General features: G+C 31.4%; 2 protein-coding genes across 2 annotated transcripts in view; one reads left to right on the plus strand and one right to left on the minus strand.

Moving 5' to 3' along the window:
- Positions 1 to 243: 243 nt before the first annotated feature.
- Positions 244 to 14,439, minus strand: LOC107450244 (actin-6). Its single transcript, XM_016066003.4, has 6 exons — positions 14,313 to 14,439; positions 13,080 to 13,185; positions 11,596 to 11,835; positions 8,554 to 8,800; positions 5,336 to 5,553; positions 244 to 620 (listed from the first exon to the last, which is right to left on the minus strand). The coding sequence occupies exons 1-6, from the start codon at positions 14,315 to 14,317 to the stop codon at positions 324 to 326; spliced, it is 1,113 nt and encodes a 370-aa protein (XP_015921489.2). The 5' UTR covers positions 14,318 to 14,439; the 3' UTR covers positions 244 to 323.
- A 1,706-nt stretch (positions 14,440 to 16,145) lies between these two features.
- LOC107450220 (ionotropic receptor coreceptor Ir25a) overlaps positions 16,146 to 17,120 on the plus strand; it is a 37,143-nt gene continuing 36,168 nt past the window's right edge. Inside the window, exon 1 of the mRNA XM_071181393.2 lies at positions 16,146 to 16,285. Within this exon, the coding sequence (XP_071037494.2) occupies positions 16,204 to 16,285 (82 nt within the window). The 5' untranslated portion in view covers positions 16,146 to 16,203. The remainder of the gene's footprint in view (positions 16,286 to 17,120) is intronic.

The raw sequence follows: 17,120 nt of genomic DNA on the forward strand, positions 1-17,120 counted from the left end.
AAAACTTAATAAGAAGAGAAAAGAAACTTTATTTAAAATGGCAAAGAATAATTTTAAAATGACCTGCATTCATTTGTGTATTTGCGTCTGTTGTCTTAACAATATTTTTGGCATGAAATATTGAATTACTATCAACTCTTTTTAATCCAGAAATCAGGATTTTAGTTTTTTTTTTTTTTTTTTTTTGCTTTAACAGGTTTTGTTCAACTCTTTTATTGTAAGAAAATTATTAAAAATCTTGGTATATGAGGACATTTATTGTTCAATGGTGGTAGATATAAGGTATATATAAAAAGAAAATATTGTCACATCAATTGACAATTCTAAAAGCATTTCCTGTGAACTATTCTAGGGCCATAGTCATTATATTCTGCTCTTGTAATGCATATATCTTTGAAAGTTGAGAGCGATCCTAGGATTGAGCCTCCGAGCCACACGGCATACCTTCGATCGGCGGGAGCCCACACTTTCACTTTGCTGGAACACAATTCTTGCATTTCTCGGCGGAGGCGATTTGGCAAACCGGGAAACATTGTGTTGCCTCCAGACAATACGACATTCTTTAAAATATCCCTTCTAATGTCTACATCACATTTCATCACGGAATTGTACAATGAATCCTAAAGTTTGAAATTACAAAATTTTCAAATGGTTGAAATAAAATGTTAAGTTTACTGTTGTTGCAGTTGTTATAGTTCATTTACGTCGCACTAGAGCTGCACAATGGGCTACTGGGGACGGTCTGAGAAACATCCTTGAGGATGATCCGAATACATGCCATCACAATTTTGAACCTCTGCGGAGGGGATGGCACCCCTACTTCGGTAGCCCGACGACTTGCATGTAAAGTCGAGTACTTTACGGTAGAACTGTTTAACGAGGACCAATACAGCACACCTTCGGTCCCTACGCAGACTAATCCAAGTGGTCACCCACCCACACACTGACCGCAGCCAGTGATGATTGACTTCGATGATCTGCTGCAGTGTTTCCCAAACTTATGACTTTTGTGTACCCTTTCTAAATTTTTCGTAACGCTATGTACCACTAATAAAAAAAAATAATGTATTTTTTTTTTTGGTACAAAGTTTTGTTAATAAGTTCATTTGCATCAGTGAGAAGGATTATATTGTTTTTACTGTGATAACAGTTATAGGAATAAAAATTATATTTCATAAAAATAATCAAAATAAGTGGAATTTAGTACAAACCTTTACTATAAAAAATTTAACACATGTTAAAAATCACAACTGGTTGCTGACACCACTAATTATTAACTGTTAACTCTGCAAAAAAATAGAAAATAGAAAAATACGTAATCGTAAATTTTGATGGCTAGCTTTGTTTTTAAATAAAATTGCTTGAAAATTTTGTTTGTTGCAAGATATTTCGCATAAGAAAGCGTACCCCCGCTAAACTGTTCCCGTATCCATGGGGGTACGCGTACCATACTTTGGGAAACACTGATCTGCTGGGAACCATGTCTTAACGATCAGTCCACTGCGGGACGCGTATTGACAAAACATATCGTAGATTGTAAAAGGGTTGGCGAAAATTCTAGCGGTGTTGAAGGAGCGTCTCGCAAATCGCCAAACAGCTGTGTGCTTATGTTTTTGTTTTGTTTTTGGTATCAAGTATCTATCATTCACCAAGTTACATATGGGTGTGACATTTCAGAGTTTCAAATAAGCTGATCTTAATTAGATTCTACTGCATTAAATGAAATATAAAGCGTATTTTTTTGTTATAGCTCCGACATAATCGTTTGTATTTGTTAACATAATTGAGTTTATTAGCGTTTTTTAGAAGGTCGTAATAAAACTAAGATAAAAAAATTGTATATTATTACCACCATAGCCCCTTCTGTATTTTATAACTTTCATTAAATACATTTCGTGTAGTGAACTTCTTTACCTAGTCATCCACAAATTAATATTAATAATTTCATAATAACCTCTAATCCTTAATAATGAAATGATTATTACAATAAAGTTTGTTTACTTAAAAGATTAAAAAAAATTTATTGATCAGCAGGGACTTTGTTACTAATTCTATATTCATTAATTAAACTTAATGGTTCTGCTCGATAACCATTTACAATTTTTTTTAAATTTTATTTAATTTTCAGTTATTATGGAATTCCTTAAATATTTTTTCGACGTAGAGATTATTTAGCAATAATGCGAAAAGCTGAAATTTATAAATGTATAATATTTATAAATGTTTAAAAGAATTTTTAGCAGCTATTTTGTACTAATTATTTTTGTTGAAATGTTCATTATACACAGTTTTGTAAAAATAATTTTATAAAAAAAATGCATTTTGCTCCGGAAAAAAAATTACTTGAATTTGTCAATAGAAATTCCCTAATTGTTGCAGCAAGAACTTTTAAATTTCTAATCAAACTTTCCTTTATTATAATTTTGTGCAAATAATTATTATTATTAATAATATAAATGACTATTAAAAGGAATTAATTGAAAATGTTCAATTTTAATAAATTAACTGTTTTCGCAATCAGATTAATAACTTTTTTCATAATTTACAAATGGAAAAAAAGTTGACAGTTTAAAAGTGAAAAGAAAAATAAAGTTGAGATTAAATTTATAAAGTAAGCATAACTTGAAGGAGGTTGAAGTAAGGGCATTGAAATCAAAATTTCAAAAGAAAAAAAAAATCACGTTTTAGTGTACAGTGAGCAATAAACGAAAAATCTAAAACTAACTTTTGATCTAATGATCAGATGTTTACGTTCTAGGACTCAAAATTTAGATTTAGAATTTCCTTAATTCCCTACCACCATTGTAGATATTTACTTTTCACCTAACTTGTAAAATTATAAAGTTTAGAATTCCTTACAAAATCACTCAGGCGAAGTGATTGTGTTTTATTTAAATATTATTTAGAAAGAATTTTTCTAAAAGTATTTCTTTTAAAGTTTTTATCAAACTTTTGCTTTTTATTTATCTATAGTTATTGAAAGTTAAGTTGATGTTTTTTAAGTTGAAATGAATGCCGCCCTGCTCTGCATATTTCAAATATTATTTCTAAAGAGATGTATAACTTAACATTAAACACCCAGGACCTTACAATTGTAAATCAAACAATCACTACATTTATTTATTAAAAAACAATCTTATGACCTGATAATAAATTGATCTAAATCTTAAATGTGAGTTTTATAACATATAATTTATTTAAACTCAGCACATACATCTAACCTCTGTTGACGCCAATGTCTCAATTTTAAAATATAGTTTTTCTTTTATAAATTTTCTGATATTTTCATATGAAGGATAGTATTAAGTTCGAGAATTAAAAATTTGTGCCCAAAAAAGTTGTTAAAAATTATAACTATTATTAATATTTGACTACAGAAAGTTTTTAATTGAAGGTTGAAATTTTTTTTAATTATGTTATTTTTTTTAATTATGCTATTTTTTAATTATGTTATTTTTTAATTATGTTATTTTTTAATAATATTTTTAATTACCAAACTCATATAACAGTATTTAGGAATCAATAAATTTATGTTACGTATGATAGTTGCAGAATAACCTGCAAACAATATATGTAAATAAAATATATTTTTAAAATTGTGCATTTTCTATTACATAATTGCATTTATTATTCTTATATTGAAAAGGTATCAAGTTATCTATGACCTCCATAATGAATGAAGTATTTACCGACTTTTATATATATTAAGGAATTGAATCAATTTTTCAAGTTTAAGATCTCATCTCATTGCAAAAAAAAAAGTTATTTAATAAAATTATGCAAAAAAAAGTAATTTAATATATATTTTTTTTATAAAGAATGCTTCTAGTAATGAAACAAACTCTTTCAAACTTTATTTTAAAAATATTGATTATTTCGTTTACAAAAAACTATTACTTTAAAGCGTGATAACATTTTTGAATACTTAATTTTTTTTCTAGTAAATAATATGTCTTTGTTAATTTCTAAAAAAAGAATCTTTATAAAAAAGCTTACATTATTCTTTTATAGAGAATATTGATTTAATAGAAAATATCACTAAAATAAAACAGGTTATGTTTTCTTACAATAAAAGTTAAATAGAATTAATTCTTCAAAATAGCGTTTCAATAAAACATAGCATTAAAATGTTATGTTATTTTTTGTGATTGGTTCAGTAGTAGTAAATTATTTTTATTTCTTCGCAAACACAATTCTTGTAAAAAAATTGAATCTGTTATATCAAAAAACTAGATCGTTTTATAAAATATAAATTATAGCGTTTAATAAAATATGAATACAGTGTATTTGTAAAGTGATCCTGATAATAAAAAGGTTATTTTCTTTTTTAATTCTCTTTTAAAAAGAATTAATTAGTTATTTTTATTCATTATGGCTAGACGAGGAGGAGAAAAAGAATATCGAATTACACTGTTTAGGTTAATGTAATTTCGTTCTCCCACCACATTTACGCGTAATCCATCGCTAATTCCACCTGCAATCGCCGCGTTTACAATCTACGGTATGTTTTGTCAATACGCCTGCGGGACATGTTAAGTTTATACTTAGCGTTTTATTTCATCCACAAAATATAATACTTTTCATCCTGTCGCGGACGAAAAGTATTATATTTTGAGCCGCGATGGCTCAGGGATTTGTGCGTTTGACTTCCAATGAGGTAAACCGGGTTCGAATCCCAGCGATGGCTGGTCGATACAAATTTCGCATCCGGGTTGCACCGACCGCAGTGCTGACGTGAAACTTCCTAAGTGGTAGACGGAACTTGGATTAGAGTCCCATTGCCGTCAGGCAAACCGTGAAAGGTTCTCGTGATCTTCTTCTCCATGTAACGCAAATGCCGGTAAGTTCCATCGAAAAGTCCTCCACTAAGGCAAATTTCTCCCAATACTTGATCCAGGAGTTTCCTTGTCTTCTGGATTGGATTCAAAATTACAAGGAAACGGAGTTGAGCATTAGCAGTCGTAAACCAAAAAAAGGGGTCGGCTGTTTAACTACGGTTATAAAATAATCATAATAATACTACTACTACTAATAATAATAATGGAGGTGATTCATTGACAGCTATCGTCCTCTCTCTCTCTCTCTTTAGATGGGCATTGCCAGTAACAATATAAATTTTGTGATGTGATCATCAAAAATTTTGTACTGCATGTATTTCTCGTTTTGAAAAAAAAAAAATTTAATTACATATCTACATAATATTAGTAGCGTATTTATTTTTATACTATTAAAAGTAACCTAATTGCTTCTTTAACTTTATATTCAATCTATTTTTCATTTTAAAAAATTTAGCTAGTGATTACAATGTTACAAACAATATGTTTAAAAATCTTACATGGAAACCAGGATCCTCAAGATTGAGAAGCGAGGGCGTAAATAAAACTTCGGGACAACGAAATCTTTCAGATCCGATTCTCAGCACTTGACCATCTGGCAGTGTGTATCTCTTTTCAAAAGCAGACACATCTTTGGTACAAGATTTTTTATCTTCTATAAAGTCTTCACTTGCAAAGCATAAAGATTCTTTTATATCTCTTACTATTTCTGATTCGGCTACATAAAGAAGTATATTGAACTAATATAATTTATAAAGCATATACAGTGTGACAATTATTGAAATAAAGCTGTCATAACTTAGAGCGTTTTGCGTGATGAAGTTCAAACTCTTCGTATTTGGTCCCAGGGCATGATGCAACTTTTTGTTGTCGACCATTTGCAAGTGGAAATGTCACGGTAGAGTGTGCTTGAGCGTATATCGCTTGGAAGGGCCTATTATGTGAGGAATAACAACCAGTTTGCTGCTCGAAGGAAGTTTATGACCGAGTACAAGCTGATGAAAACCTTTCCACTAATCAGGAATTTGATTCGCAAGTTTGATAGAACTGGTAGTGCATGTGATGACAGTGCTAGCAAAGTCGGTCGAGAAACAAGCGGGAAAACATCGCGATGACACTCGCTGTGTTTCAAATCAGTCCAAGAAAATCGATCAGACGAGCTGCACAACAAGCGGGAAACGACCAGGAGACCTTGCGACATTGTTGCTAAAGACTTGCATGCCATCAGCCATTAAGCCCCATGGCGATGAAAGAGCGAATGTATTTCACCACAGCTATGGTCGAGAGAATTGACGAACAGAAATTTGATGTGAATATGTTTTGGTTTAGCGATGAAGCCCCCTTTCACTTGGATGGGTTGGTCAATAAGCAAAATTGGCTCATTTGGGGGACTGAGAATCCGTATTTCTCGATTAAAAAGTCTTTTCCCTTGACGGGTGACTGTATGGTGTGTAATGTCCAATCGTGAAATAATTAGGGTGATAATCGTTGACCGCATGGTAACTACTAAGCGATACGTGACGGTTTTATTAAATGATTTCATCCCCTTTACACCAAGTGCCCCCAATTTCGACAAGATGTAGTTCATGCAAGACTGAGTTCGACCCAATCGGACTAAGAGAGTGTTTGATATCCTGGGGGAGCACTTTGGGGTCCGCATTCTGACTCTGGTGTAACTAAAGACCACTGGAAAAAGATTCGCTTGGAGCCCTATTCTCCGGATCTGAACACATGAGACTTAGTTTTGAGGGGCTATATAAAAGATAATGTGTACTGAAATAACCCATAAGATCATATTGCTGAGCTGAAAACTGCCATTCAGGAGGTCGTCGACAGCATCGATGTTCCGACACTTCAGCGGGTCAGTCAGAATTTAGCCATTCGTCTGCGTTACATCAGCCAATGATGGCAAGCATATTAAACATGTCACAACTTAAATGCGAATATTTGTAGCTGAACCGTGGTGACTCAGGGGATAGAGCATTCGCCATCCAATGAGGTGAACCAGGTTCAAATCCCAACGATGGCTGGTCGATACGAATTCCTCTCCCGGCTCGCACCGACCACAGTGCTGATGTAAAATATCGTTAGTATTTTTCGGATCATTCGTTAGAGTCCCCTTGCCGTCAGAACATTTTTTGTGGTTTTCCTCTCCATAAAGCGCAAATGCGAGCTAGTTCCATCAAAACCACGAAGGTAAATTTCACCCAATACTTGATTTAGAAGTTCCCTTGTCTTCTGGATTGGGATTAAAATTACAAGGCTACGGAATTGAACATTAGTAATCGTAAACCCGAAAATTGGGCCGGCTGTTAAATGACGGTTATAAAATATATGTAGCAGCGTTTACATGTTGAATAAAGTTTGTGCACTCAGTAGTTTTTGAATAATTTACTTTTTATTTCGCATAGTTTAATAATTGTTGCCCTGTAGTTGTGTTTGAATATGGCCACTCATGCCTTTCAATTAAAAGAATTTTGAGAATATTAGGTTAATTTAAACAACTCTATACCATTCTATATTACTGTTTTTAAAAATGGGGTTTGGCTGTGTCTTCGACCTCATTTCTCTCAGTGCATAACAATCATAAGTTATATTTCAAATATAGCACCTACTTGGTGTGGTTCCTTCCCTCACCATTGTTTTGAATGTTTCATGCTCATTCACCGATAAAGTGCTCTTAAATCTGCCTATTATTGAACATTTTATTTTAGTATTATTATCATTGTTGTACCGCTGGGCTTGGCGAGTTGATGACGTAATGATTTTATGTATAGAAATAAAAGATTTGAGTGCTATCCCTGTATATTGTATACCTCTGAAGATAAAATCATTCTTTTTTTGGCAATTTTTTGAGAATGTATTAATTAATGGAGTAATTTTTTGTTTCTACAAAAAATGGAGCTGCAAAATAAAAAAAAATTTCAAAAATAATAAAACTAGTATTTTGCATGACATAAATTTTAAATATAGATTTCTAATTGTGTATATTTACAAAATAGGAATGAAAAAAATCAAAATATTGCTGAGAACTTTGTAAAAGAAGCATTAAATAGAAATACAGATGTATGTAATAATCGATGCATTAAGCAAAAGAAATGCATTGCGTTCCGTAAAAAAGAAAAAAAAACTTTATTCTCTCGCTCAAGCTTATGAACAGGCTTTTTTTTCGACTGGAGATTATTTGACGGAACGAAGAACCATTGGAGAAAATTGTAAAAATCTTTTTATATTAATTTTAAATAAATATTAATATTAGTGCCAGTTACGACTTTAGTACAGTAAGGTCTGAGAAGCCTAGGTCTGGGGCCCCCACATTCCTGGGTGCCGTCCAAAGTTTACAAATAATTAATTTTGTGTTTTTCCTTAAAAATTACCTATTACAGTTTTAAATTAACAAAAATTGAAAAAAATATATGCTGAAATTTACTAATACATCGTAATTTACTTCTGTTATAAATAATTTAAAAGCACTCTGTAATAAAATAACATGTAAATTTAGTATAAAGTAACGACCAAGGGGGCCCTAACAGTTTTGTGCCTAGAGCCTGCCTTGTGCTAGAATTTTAACAGGAAAGAGATGTTTGAATTTACTTTTTTCCATTCAGCTCTTTTTTATTAATTACACAAATAAATATTATGTGATCTAAAATATACCCCCAAATATTATGTGATCTAAGCTGATCTATAAAAAATTTTTATCTCTTTTTTTTTTTACCTGATGTTGTAAAATAGTATCCTCTTTCTGTTAATAGTTGGGCCAAATAATCGGTCAGTGTTCTACCAGCATATTCCATTCGAGAAACAGCATGATGGATTGCGTAACCTTCATAGATTGGTACAGCGTGGCTAATGCCATCTCCTGAATCAAGGACCACACCTGTAGTTTGCCCGCTCGTATATAGGGCTAAAACTGCTTGAATCGCTACGAAAACTCCACGACATTTAAATTTTTCAAACAGTATCTATAAATATAATACAATAAATCTGATATATGATACTAATACAGTATTTTTATGCAAAAAGAAAAAAATTTATATTTTGAAATGCTTATTTAACAATGCATTCAATTGAGTTATTCTGTTGCAAAATTCGTTAAACCCAAACTTATTTTACTGGAAGAGAAAATATCTTTTGTCATAGATTTGATTGAAAGACTTTATTAGCGAATATATTGAACAGCTAAGAGACAAATTCAAGTAATTTAGCAATCAAAATAAAGCAAAGTTAATCTAATTGAAGTACCAAAATAGTTTTTGTTATAGACTTGAGAGGCAAATCTTATTAGCGCTTAATGGCTTATGCAACTGAAAAACTCAAATAAAGAGCTGTGTAGATGAAGATTTTAAGTGACATTTTAGTAAATTTGAGTAAATTACATATAAAGTTTACAAAGGCATAAAATATCTTCTGTTATAGTTTTGAATGAAAGATCTGAATAGTGCTTAACGGCTTTTACAACTGAAAGACTCAAAGATCTGACTGGATGAAGGTTCTATGCATTTTAGTAAATTTGAGTAAATTAGCCTTAAAGTTTACTTTTGTTTTGACAATAGGAAATAAAGATTATAATTTGCATTTATCTGTCATCTGTAAGCTTCCACTTGACCCAAACGACAGAGTATTCCGATAACGGCAAATTCAGAGGGGTAATAAAAGACATCAAAAGGATCCAAAATTACCATAGAACGTGGGATCGCATATCCCATTGAAAGGTTCACAATCACGAAAGACGCACGCTAAAATCACGCTTCGGCACACACCATGACCACATCATTTTTAACGGGAATAATTTTTATGCCGTTATAGAATGTGCTTTGATGTCAGAGGGCACAACTTTAAATATATCTTGTAATAATTCATCAAATAAATATTTTAGCATCTTTTATGAATATATTTCAGTTTGATACCAGAACTGCATGGATTTTCCACGATATCCGCCCTCTCAATGTAGTTTAGGACCCCATGTGTAAGGATAAAATTTCATCTTCTTGAAAGTTTTATCACCCTCCGAATTTGTCAGCTAATTTTTGAAACATCCTGTATAATTCCCTAACATGTTAGTGTAAATTGCTCGTGTCATGGAGATTTTATTTGCTGTCAACAGTCTTTTTAATGTTAAGGCCTGGTTTCTTAGGACAGGACGCCGTTAGATGGAAATCAGCGCTAACCTCTGATTGGTCCATTTGTAAGTTTGATAGTATACGTCATCGAACGCTCATCTTGAACTACAATTGCCGTCCAACTCAACTGCAGTTGGATTACAACGTGACGTTAACCACAGAAGCAATGGCGGACAGCATCCAACAGCACATTGAAATCAGCCAAGATTTTGATTTTGACATTAAACATAGCTTCTTCATTAAACATAGCACTCTTCATTTAGCTCAGCTATAATATGTTTTTTCTTGGACAAAGTCATTATTTGTTCTCCAAAACACTGGTCGACAATAACAAAATCAATACAAATTCAAAATAAATATTTGTTTCCGTTATTAACGCATGCGCAATGAGAGATAATGTCTGCGTTGGACCGACTGCTCACGCTGAGCTAACAAAAAAGTATTTTTTTGGTGTCAGCTCTACATCAACTTTCCGCTGACGCTCAGATAAGGCGCTAGTTCTAAGAAACCAGGCCTTTACTCGTCAAGTATCAGTTGCATAATGTAATTGGAACATTCTTACATTTTGAAAGCTTTCGATAATCACCTAGTAACTTCATTCATCGAGATCTGTGAAATGTAAAGTCCCGCAGTGGACTGATCGTTAAGACACGGTTCCCCTCAGATCAGCGAAGTCAAGCATCACTGGCTGCGGTCAGTGTGTGCGTGGGTGACCACTTGGATCCGACTGTGCTTAGGGACCGAGGATGTGCGGTATTGGTCCTTGTTAAACTGTTCTACCGTAAAGTGCTCGACTTCGCGTGCAGGTCGTCGGGCTACCGAAGGTGTGCCATCCGTTCTGCTGAGGATCAAAATTGTGATGGCATGTCTTTGGATCATCCTCAGGGATGTTTTCCAGACCATCGCCAATAGCCCATTGTGCAGCTCTAGCGTGACGTAAATGAACTACAACAAGAACAAATGTAAGGACCATACGTCGTATAGTTAAATAAGGGCCATTTTCACCGCATGTAGTTCACGCGCCTCCAGTCACGGTGGAGGAAATATGAGAACCTGATTGGTGAAGTATATTTTCAGGCGAAAAACTCACCAATCAGGCTCTTTTTTTTCGCTGTACGGCAGTGTTTCTCAAACTTATGACTTTTGTGTACCCTTTCTAAATTTCTCATAACGCTTTGCACCACTAAAAAAATGAATGTATTTTTACTGTAAAATTTTTTTTACAAAAGTTAATTCACAACTAGCTGTTAACACCACTAATTATTAACTGTTAACTCTGAAAAAAAGAGCCAATAGAAAAATACGCAGTAGTAAATTTTCATGGCTAGCTTTGTTCTCAAATAAAAATTTTTGAAATTTTCGTTTGTTGCAAGATACTCCCATTAAACTATTTTAGTTTGGGGGTACGCTCACCACATTTTGGGAAACATTGCTCTACGGTAATTAGAGGCACGGCAGCTGCGGGTAATGAAAATGCTTCCTAGGATTTTTTTTCTTATGAATCAATGTTGTATAAATAGGACTAAAATCTTTCCCCGAGAAAAAATAATCTTATCCCGAGAATTATGTCTTTTCCAAAATTGTTCCATTGAATTCTTTTCAGCTAAACTTTTTGATAATCATTTTAAAAATTTTACCTCAAGCATTTTCTCTCGATTTCGAAGTGGATTCTTCGGTGCTTCTGATACAATGACAGCTTGTTCTTGAGGATCTGTTTCTAAAAGATGGTTAAAAGTGTGATCCCATATCGTCTCCAAATCCCTCCAACTGTGCACAATCCCCTGACGTATAGGATAGGATAAATGCAGCATACCTCTTCTTGCCTGTGCCGATCCTCCAATATACATGTTTCGATATTTCAGTCCTACCACCACTGGCTAGATGATAAAGAGAAAAGAAAAAAACTGACGTAAGACTATGATTGTAAATGTATTAAAATCAAGAAATATCCTGACAATACTTAAATTAACAAAATTTAATATCAAAAAGTCCATTTTAATTTAAAATCTTACTTATATTGCGCTATATTGTATTTTATATGTATTCATTGTAGCGTGATATGAGATGATTAACCTGCATAATGTTGCGAGAGATTATTTTCGTTCGAGTTTCAGACAAGAAATATCGAGGCAAATTTTTGACAAAAAAAACAAGCCATGCAATATTTTGCCCGCTCTTATTCATCCCATAATACTTTTTTTAATATCAGCTAAATTCTTTTACAACGTTTACATGTCATCTGTATCAAGTTACCAAATCTCGAAGTCATATTTTTTAAGTTAATTAATTTCATTTTTTTCCTCACTCATAATCATGACTTAATTACAAGAATTGTTTTCTTTTAATTTGGATTATTGGATTAGTGGATTGGTTAGTATGGATTAAAATACAGACAAGGTATGTTTTTTTTCATTTCTTGCTAATTAATATAAAGTTTAAAATTGTAAAGACGATAGCAAGATATTTTAGTTTTAAAACTTATTTTAACCACTTAATTATGAAGATCTTATTTTTTTCAAATAAAGTGGAAAAAATATTTTTATACTCTTTTTTTTGTGGAATAAAACTCTTAAGGCACAAAAATAACATAATTTTTCAAGTACAATAAATTTATGTTTCATAAAAAAAATTTTAAAAAATTTGAAAATTTAGAAAAAAATTATTAATAATAATTAAGAAAGTAAATAAGTTGATGAACTTTATCATCAAAAGAAAAAGAAATAAGTCTCTATAATATTCCCAAAAAACTTATTTAGGAAATAAAGAATAATTGAATATATTAGCTAGAATTTGCTTCCATGTTTACCCGAATAATTTATAGTGCCACTAACCTGACGAAAAGAGGTACATATGTTCACTTCTGTTCTCAACAGAATGTTTTCACCAAAAAAAGTAGTATTTATTATCGATCCAATAAAAGAACGAATTTACTTTTATCTAGGCATATTTGGTATCTTTGAAATATTTTAAAACCAAATAATCGAATAAAATGATAAAGCGACATTGGGTTAAAGCATAATTTTTCAAAAGTAATGCTTATTCATTAATAATTAGAACAAAGTTTATAAAATTAACTAAAAATTTGGAAAGTGATTTAAAGCAATTTTTGTGGATTCCTTACTATGTATTTTGGTCTTCCTACTACTGATGGAAACTCAACTGAGGGAGTCGATTCTCCTGCAAATCCAGCTTTGCAAAATCCGGTACCATTATCAATCACAACAACACTGAAAAGATTTTTTAAAAAGTGATTAGCAATTACTGAAAACTTAAACTAGTATCTACTTTTTACAAGAAATAAAACAGTCGTTTGTTTTAAATCACGCCAGATAAATTGAAACAAACTTATTTTAGCTTAAGGATACTCTAGTGACGAAAAAATGGTTATAATATGGTGTGTTTTTTTTCAGCAATCCATGCAATATATCAAAATTCTGAAAAAGATCCTTTATTAAAAAATTGATTAAGTAAAAAAGTAATTTTTTCCAAAGTGTTACAAATTAAAATGGCGACTGTATACTTTCTTATTGATTAAGTCAATAAAAATGTATGCAGTCTCCTTTCATTTTAAACATCAGCATCCGTTATTTTTAGGTTGAGCTGTGCCGGACTGTGTAGAGGTCAGGGAACTGGCCTTTCATCGGAAAGGTTCTGGATTCGAATCCCGGGCAAGACATTGATGTTCTTTCATTCTCTGTACTCTCTGTCCTTACTGTGGGAGCAACGTTGGCCCACTTAATAAGGTGCCCCTGAAGAAGTGGCCAACAAATCTGCCCTGTAAAATGCCTGAATTGACGAAATGTTAACGCAGGTGGGCAGTGTGGAATCGGAAGAAGAAAAAAAATTAGAATTAAAAGCAATTTTATTTGTATTGATTATAAATGCAAAGATAATGTAAGAATATTTTTATGTACTAATATGTGTAAAAATAACTCATGTCTTTAACAAAAAATGTTTTTAGGAAAAACGTCAGAAATTTGTTAATAAAAAAATTAAATAAAAATGTCCAATAAATGTTAATAATTCTGTATATTTTCTGTAAATAATGCGACTTTAAATACATTTAAAATTAAAAGTCGATCGATGAGAGTTTTTTCGAGTAATAAATCCGACCGAAATAAATATAGCTTCGATAAATACGTTTTTTAAGTTTTCTGAAAAAACGTTTCGTGAGATGCTGTGCAATAATTCAAAATTTGAGAGCTTCCAGCTCTGATTGAGTTTTTGTTGATCTTAAGATTTAGGATATTTGAAGAACAGAGAGAGAGAGAGAGAGAAAGAGATCATGATCTCTAGCCTGATCCCTTAAATCAGGGAAAATATCTAAACTTTTAAATTAAATGAAACAACTCACCTCATTATTGGAGCTAAACTCTGCAATCCCTGAATGCCTAAACTGTCTTCAGAAAATAAATTTTGATGAGTTAAAAAAAAATAGTTTTAATATAACTGAAGTGAAAACTGATTCTAGCTGTATTTATTACATCACTTTAATAAGAAATAATGCATATCTCAACAATACCATTTTGACGTCATTGTTCGAATTTATTTCAATAATATACTAATTAACTCATGTACTTCATTATATTTTAGTTTTTAATAGAGGGAAGGAGTTAATCTCGCGATTATTTCCAAAACATTGTTAAGTAAACGTTCATATTTTAAAAAAAATAAGTAAATAAAAAATAATGATAACAATAATTTTTATTTTATGTCTTTAGCAATAAATGAAATAGAATTTTTAAAAACTACGTTTTCAAGTAATCACAATTTTAAAAAGTTTGTTTTTGCAAGTTCTTGAAAAGGAAAAAAATAATTCTGTTTCTGTCAGACTTCTAGAACAGGAAATGTAGGGCTCAGCACTTTCGGAAGAAGTGGAAGGTATTTGCGGTGGTAAAAGTTTTTTTAAAAAAGTAGCGTTATAAAAAGAAAAACACTAATTTTTTGTGTTAAGTCTGACAAAAATTAAACTACTTTCTCCTCTTCAAATAGTGTACTTAAAAAAGGTCGTTTTTTTTAAAATTTATTTTATATATTTATTTTCTGCTTTTTAGTGTCCTGTCAGTAAATGGTGAAAGTTACGATATGCAATTAAATGGCAAGAAATTTTGTTGCCACATTTAAGAAATAATTGAAACTTAGAATGGCATTAGGTATCATCACATAGCTCCCGTTGATAATTAATATTCTAATTTGTCAGAAAGTGATGGAAATTTGAATTGATGACAAATTCCTTTGGTAATAATATGGTAATAACTTTGTTTAGCAGATTTCAGGAAACGATTGAATTTTTTACTGTCATCCAGTACAGTGCTCTAATTAAAATTTAAAGCTTCCAGATTTATTTAATTATAGATCAAACATGGCTATAATTATAGATTTAGCGAAATTTTGATTCCTTTTGACTGGAAATGATTAAGATTTTGATAAATCTATAATTATTCCCATTTATGGTATTAGGTCAATACATTCTGCTTTAAATAAAGAAAGGATAGAAACTTGTGTTGATTGAAACAGTGCTGCAGATAACTTTTAAATACTCTAGCTAATTAGACAATGGTCAAAATTTTGATTCACGATTAATTTCTTTCATTAATATCATGTTGAAACATTTTGCGTGTGGTGGTCAGGAAATGATTGAAATTGATATTGTCATTCATGTTTTTGTGAAATAGAAATTGCGACAGTTCTTGTATAGCCTTGTCAAATCAAGTAATAATATTAATAATTCAAATACGCTATTATTTTGATCTTGTTCTAGTTATGTACAATAAAAACCAGTTTTTGCAGAAAGTTCTACGAAAACAAAAAAGAAAAGAGCAGTTGTTTCATATAGAGCATTTAACTTTGCGACAAAAGCTAAAATATTTTATATTTAAGTGAAATAAAGACATGTATTTTCTATCAACTGTGGAATGAAAAGAAGAAAAAAATTACACCTCTGCTGTTATTCAAAGCTTTTATTCCCTGATACCACAAATAAGTTATATTCTTTCTAAAAAATATTATTCCTTTCTGCAAGCTGAAGAAAAGATTAATAATTGTCTTTTCGTTCCAGAAGAACAAAACTGCCTTGCAAACGAGAAAAAATTGATTTTTATTCTTTGTTATCTGATTTGCTTTTCGGTATAAAAATGTCATTATTTTCGATACAATGACATCCCCTCATTATTTGATGTATTACAAGCTATTCACGCCTCAAAAAGTCCTCACGGAATTTTTCGGGTCGAAATATTTATTTTGAGATGTCTCTATCAGAAATGTTAGTACTGATAGTCCTTCATCTTAGGTGGAAAAATGTTTTCATACTAAATAGTGACTATGATAGTAAGTAAAAAATTTAGATTAGATTCATTATAGATTAGATTAAATTAAGTAATAAATTTTATTTGTTGTATTTCAAGCTGTTCACACCTCAAATAGACTTCACGGAATCTTTTGGTTAGAAATATTAATTTTGATGTGTTTCTATCAGAATTGTTAATGCTAATAGTCCTTCATCTTAGGTAGAAAAACATTTTAATTATCAATGGCGATTGCAAGAGTAAATAATAAATTTAGATTTCTAAAATAAAATTTCGTTGACTTTATTAATAGTAGTTGTACAAGGCAAAATCATCGGTTACCACTGGCCACAGGTGCGAGTAAATATAACAAGTGAGAATTCAAAAACTATCTACGAGTCGCCACTCGATAACCACTTTTTTCGTCGCAAATGCTTCCTATTTGCAATTGATTATTACTTTTGACAAAAATGGAATTGCTATGAATATTTTATAATGACTTTATATGTATGTTTTATGATATATATATACATATATGATATATATATATATATATATATATATATATATATATATATATATATATATATATATATATATATATATATATATATATATATATATATATATATATATATATATTTTATATGACTAATAAGATTCAACTCCGTAGCCTTGTAATTTCGAACCCAATCTGGAGGGCAAAGGAACTTCTGGATCAAGTATTGAGAGAAATGTGCATTACCAGCATTTGTGTAACATGGAGAGGAAAATCACGAAAACATCCCACGGTTAGTTGACGGCAAAGAGACTCTAACCCATGATCCGTCAAACACTGAGGATATTTTATGTCAGCACTGTGGTCGGGGCGAGCCGGG

The sequence above is a fragment of the Parasteatoda tepidariorum genome, chromosome 8 (assembly GCF_982258835.1).
Source record: "Parasteatoda tepidariorum strain Cologne lab strain chromosome 8, Ptep-v5.0, whole genome shotgun sequence".
NCBI lineage: Eukaryota > Metazoa > Arthropoda > Arachnida > Araneae > Theridiidae > Parasteatoda > Parasteatoda tepidariorum.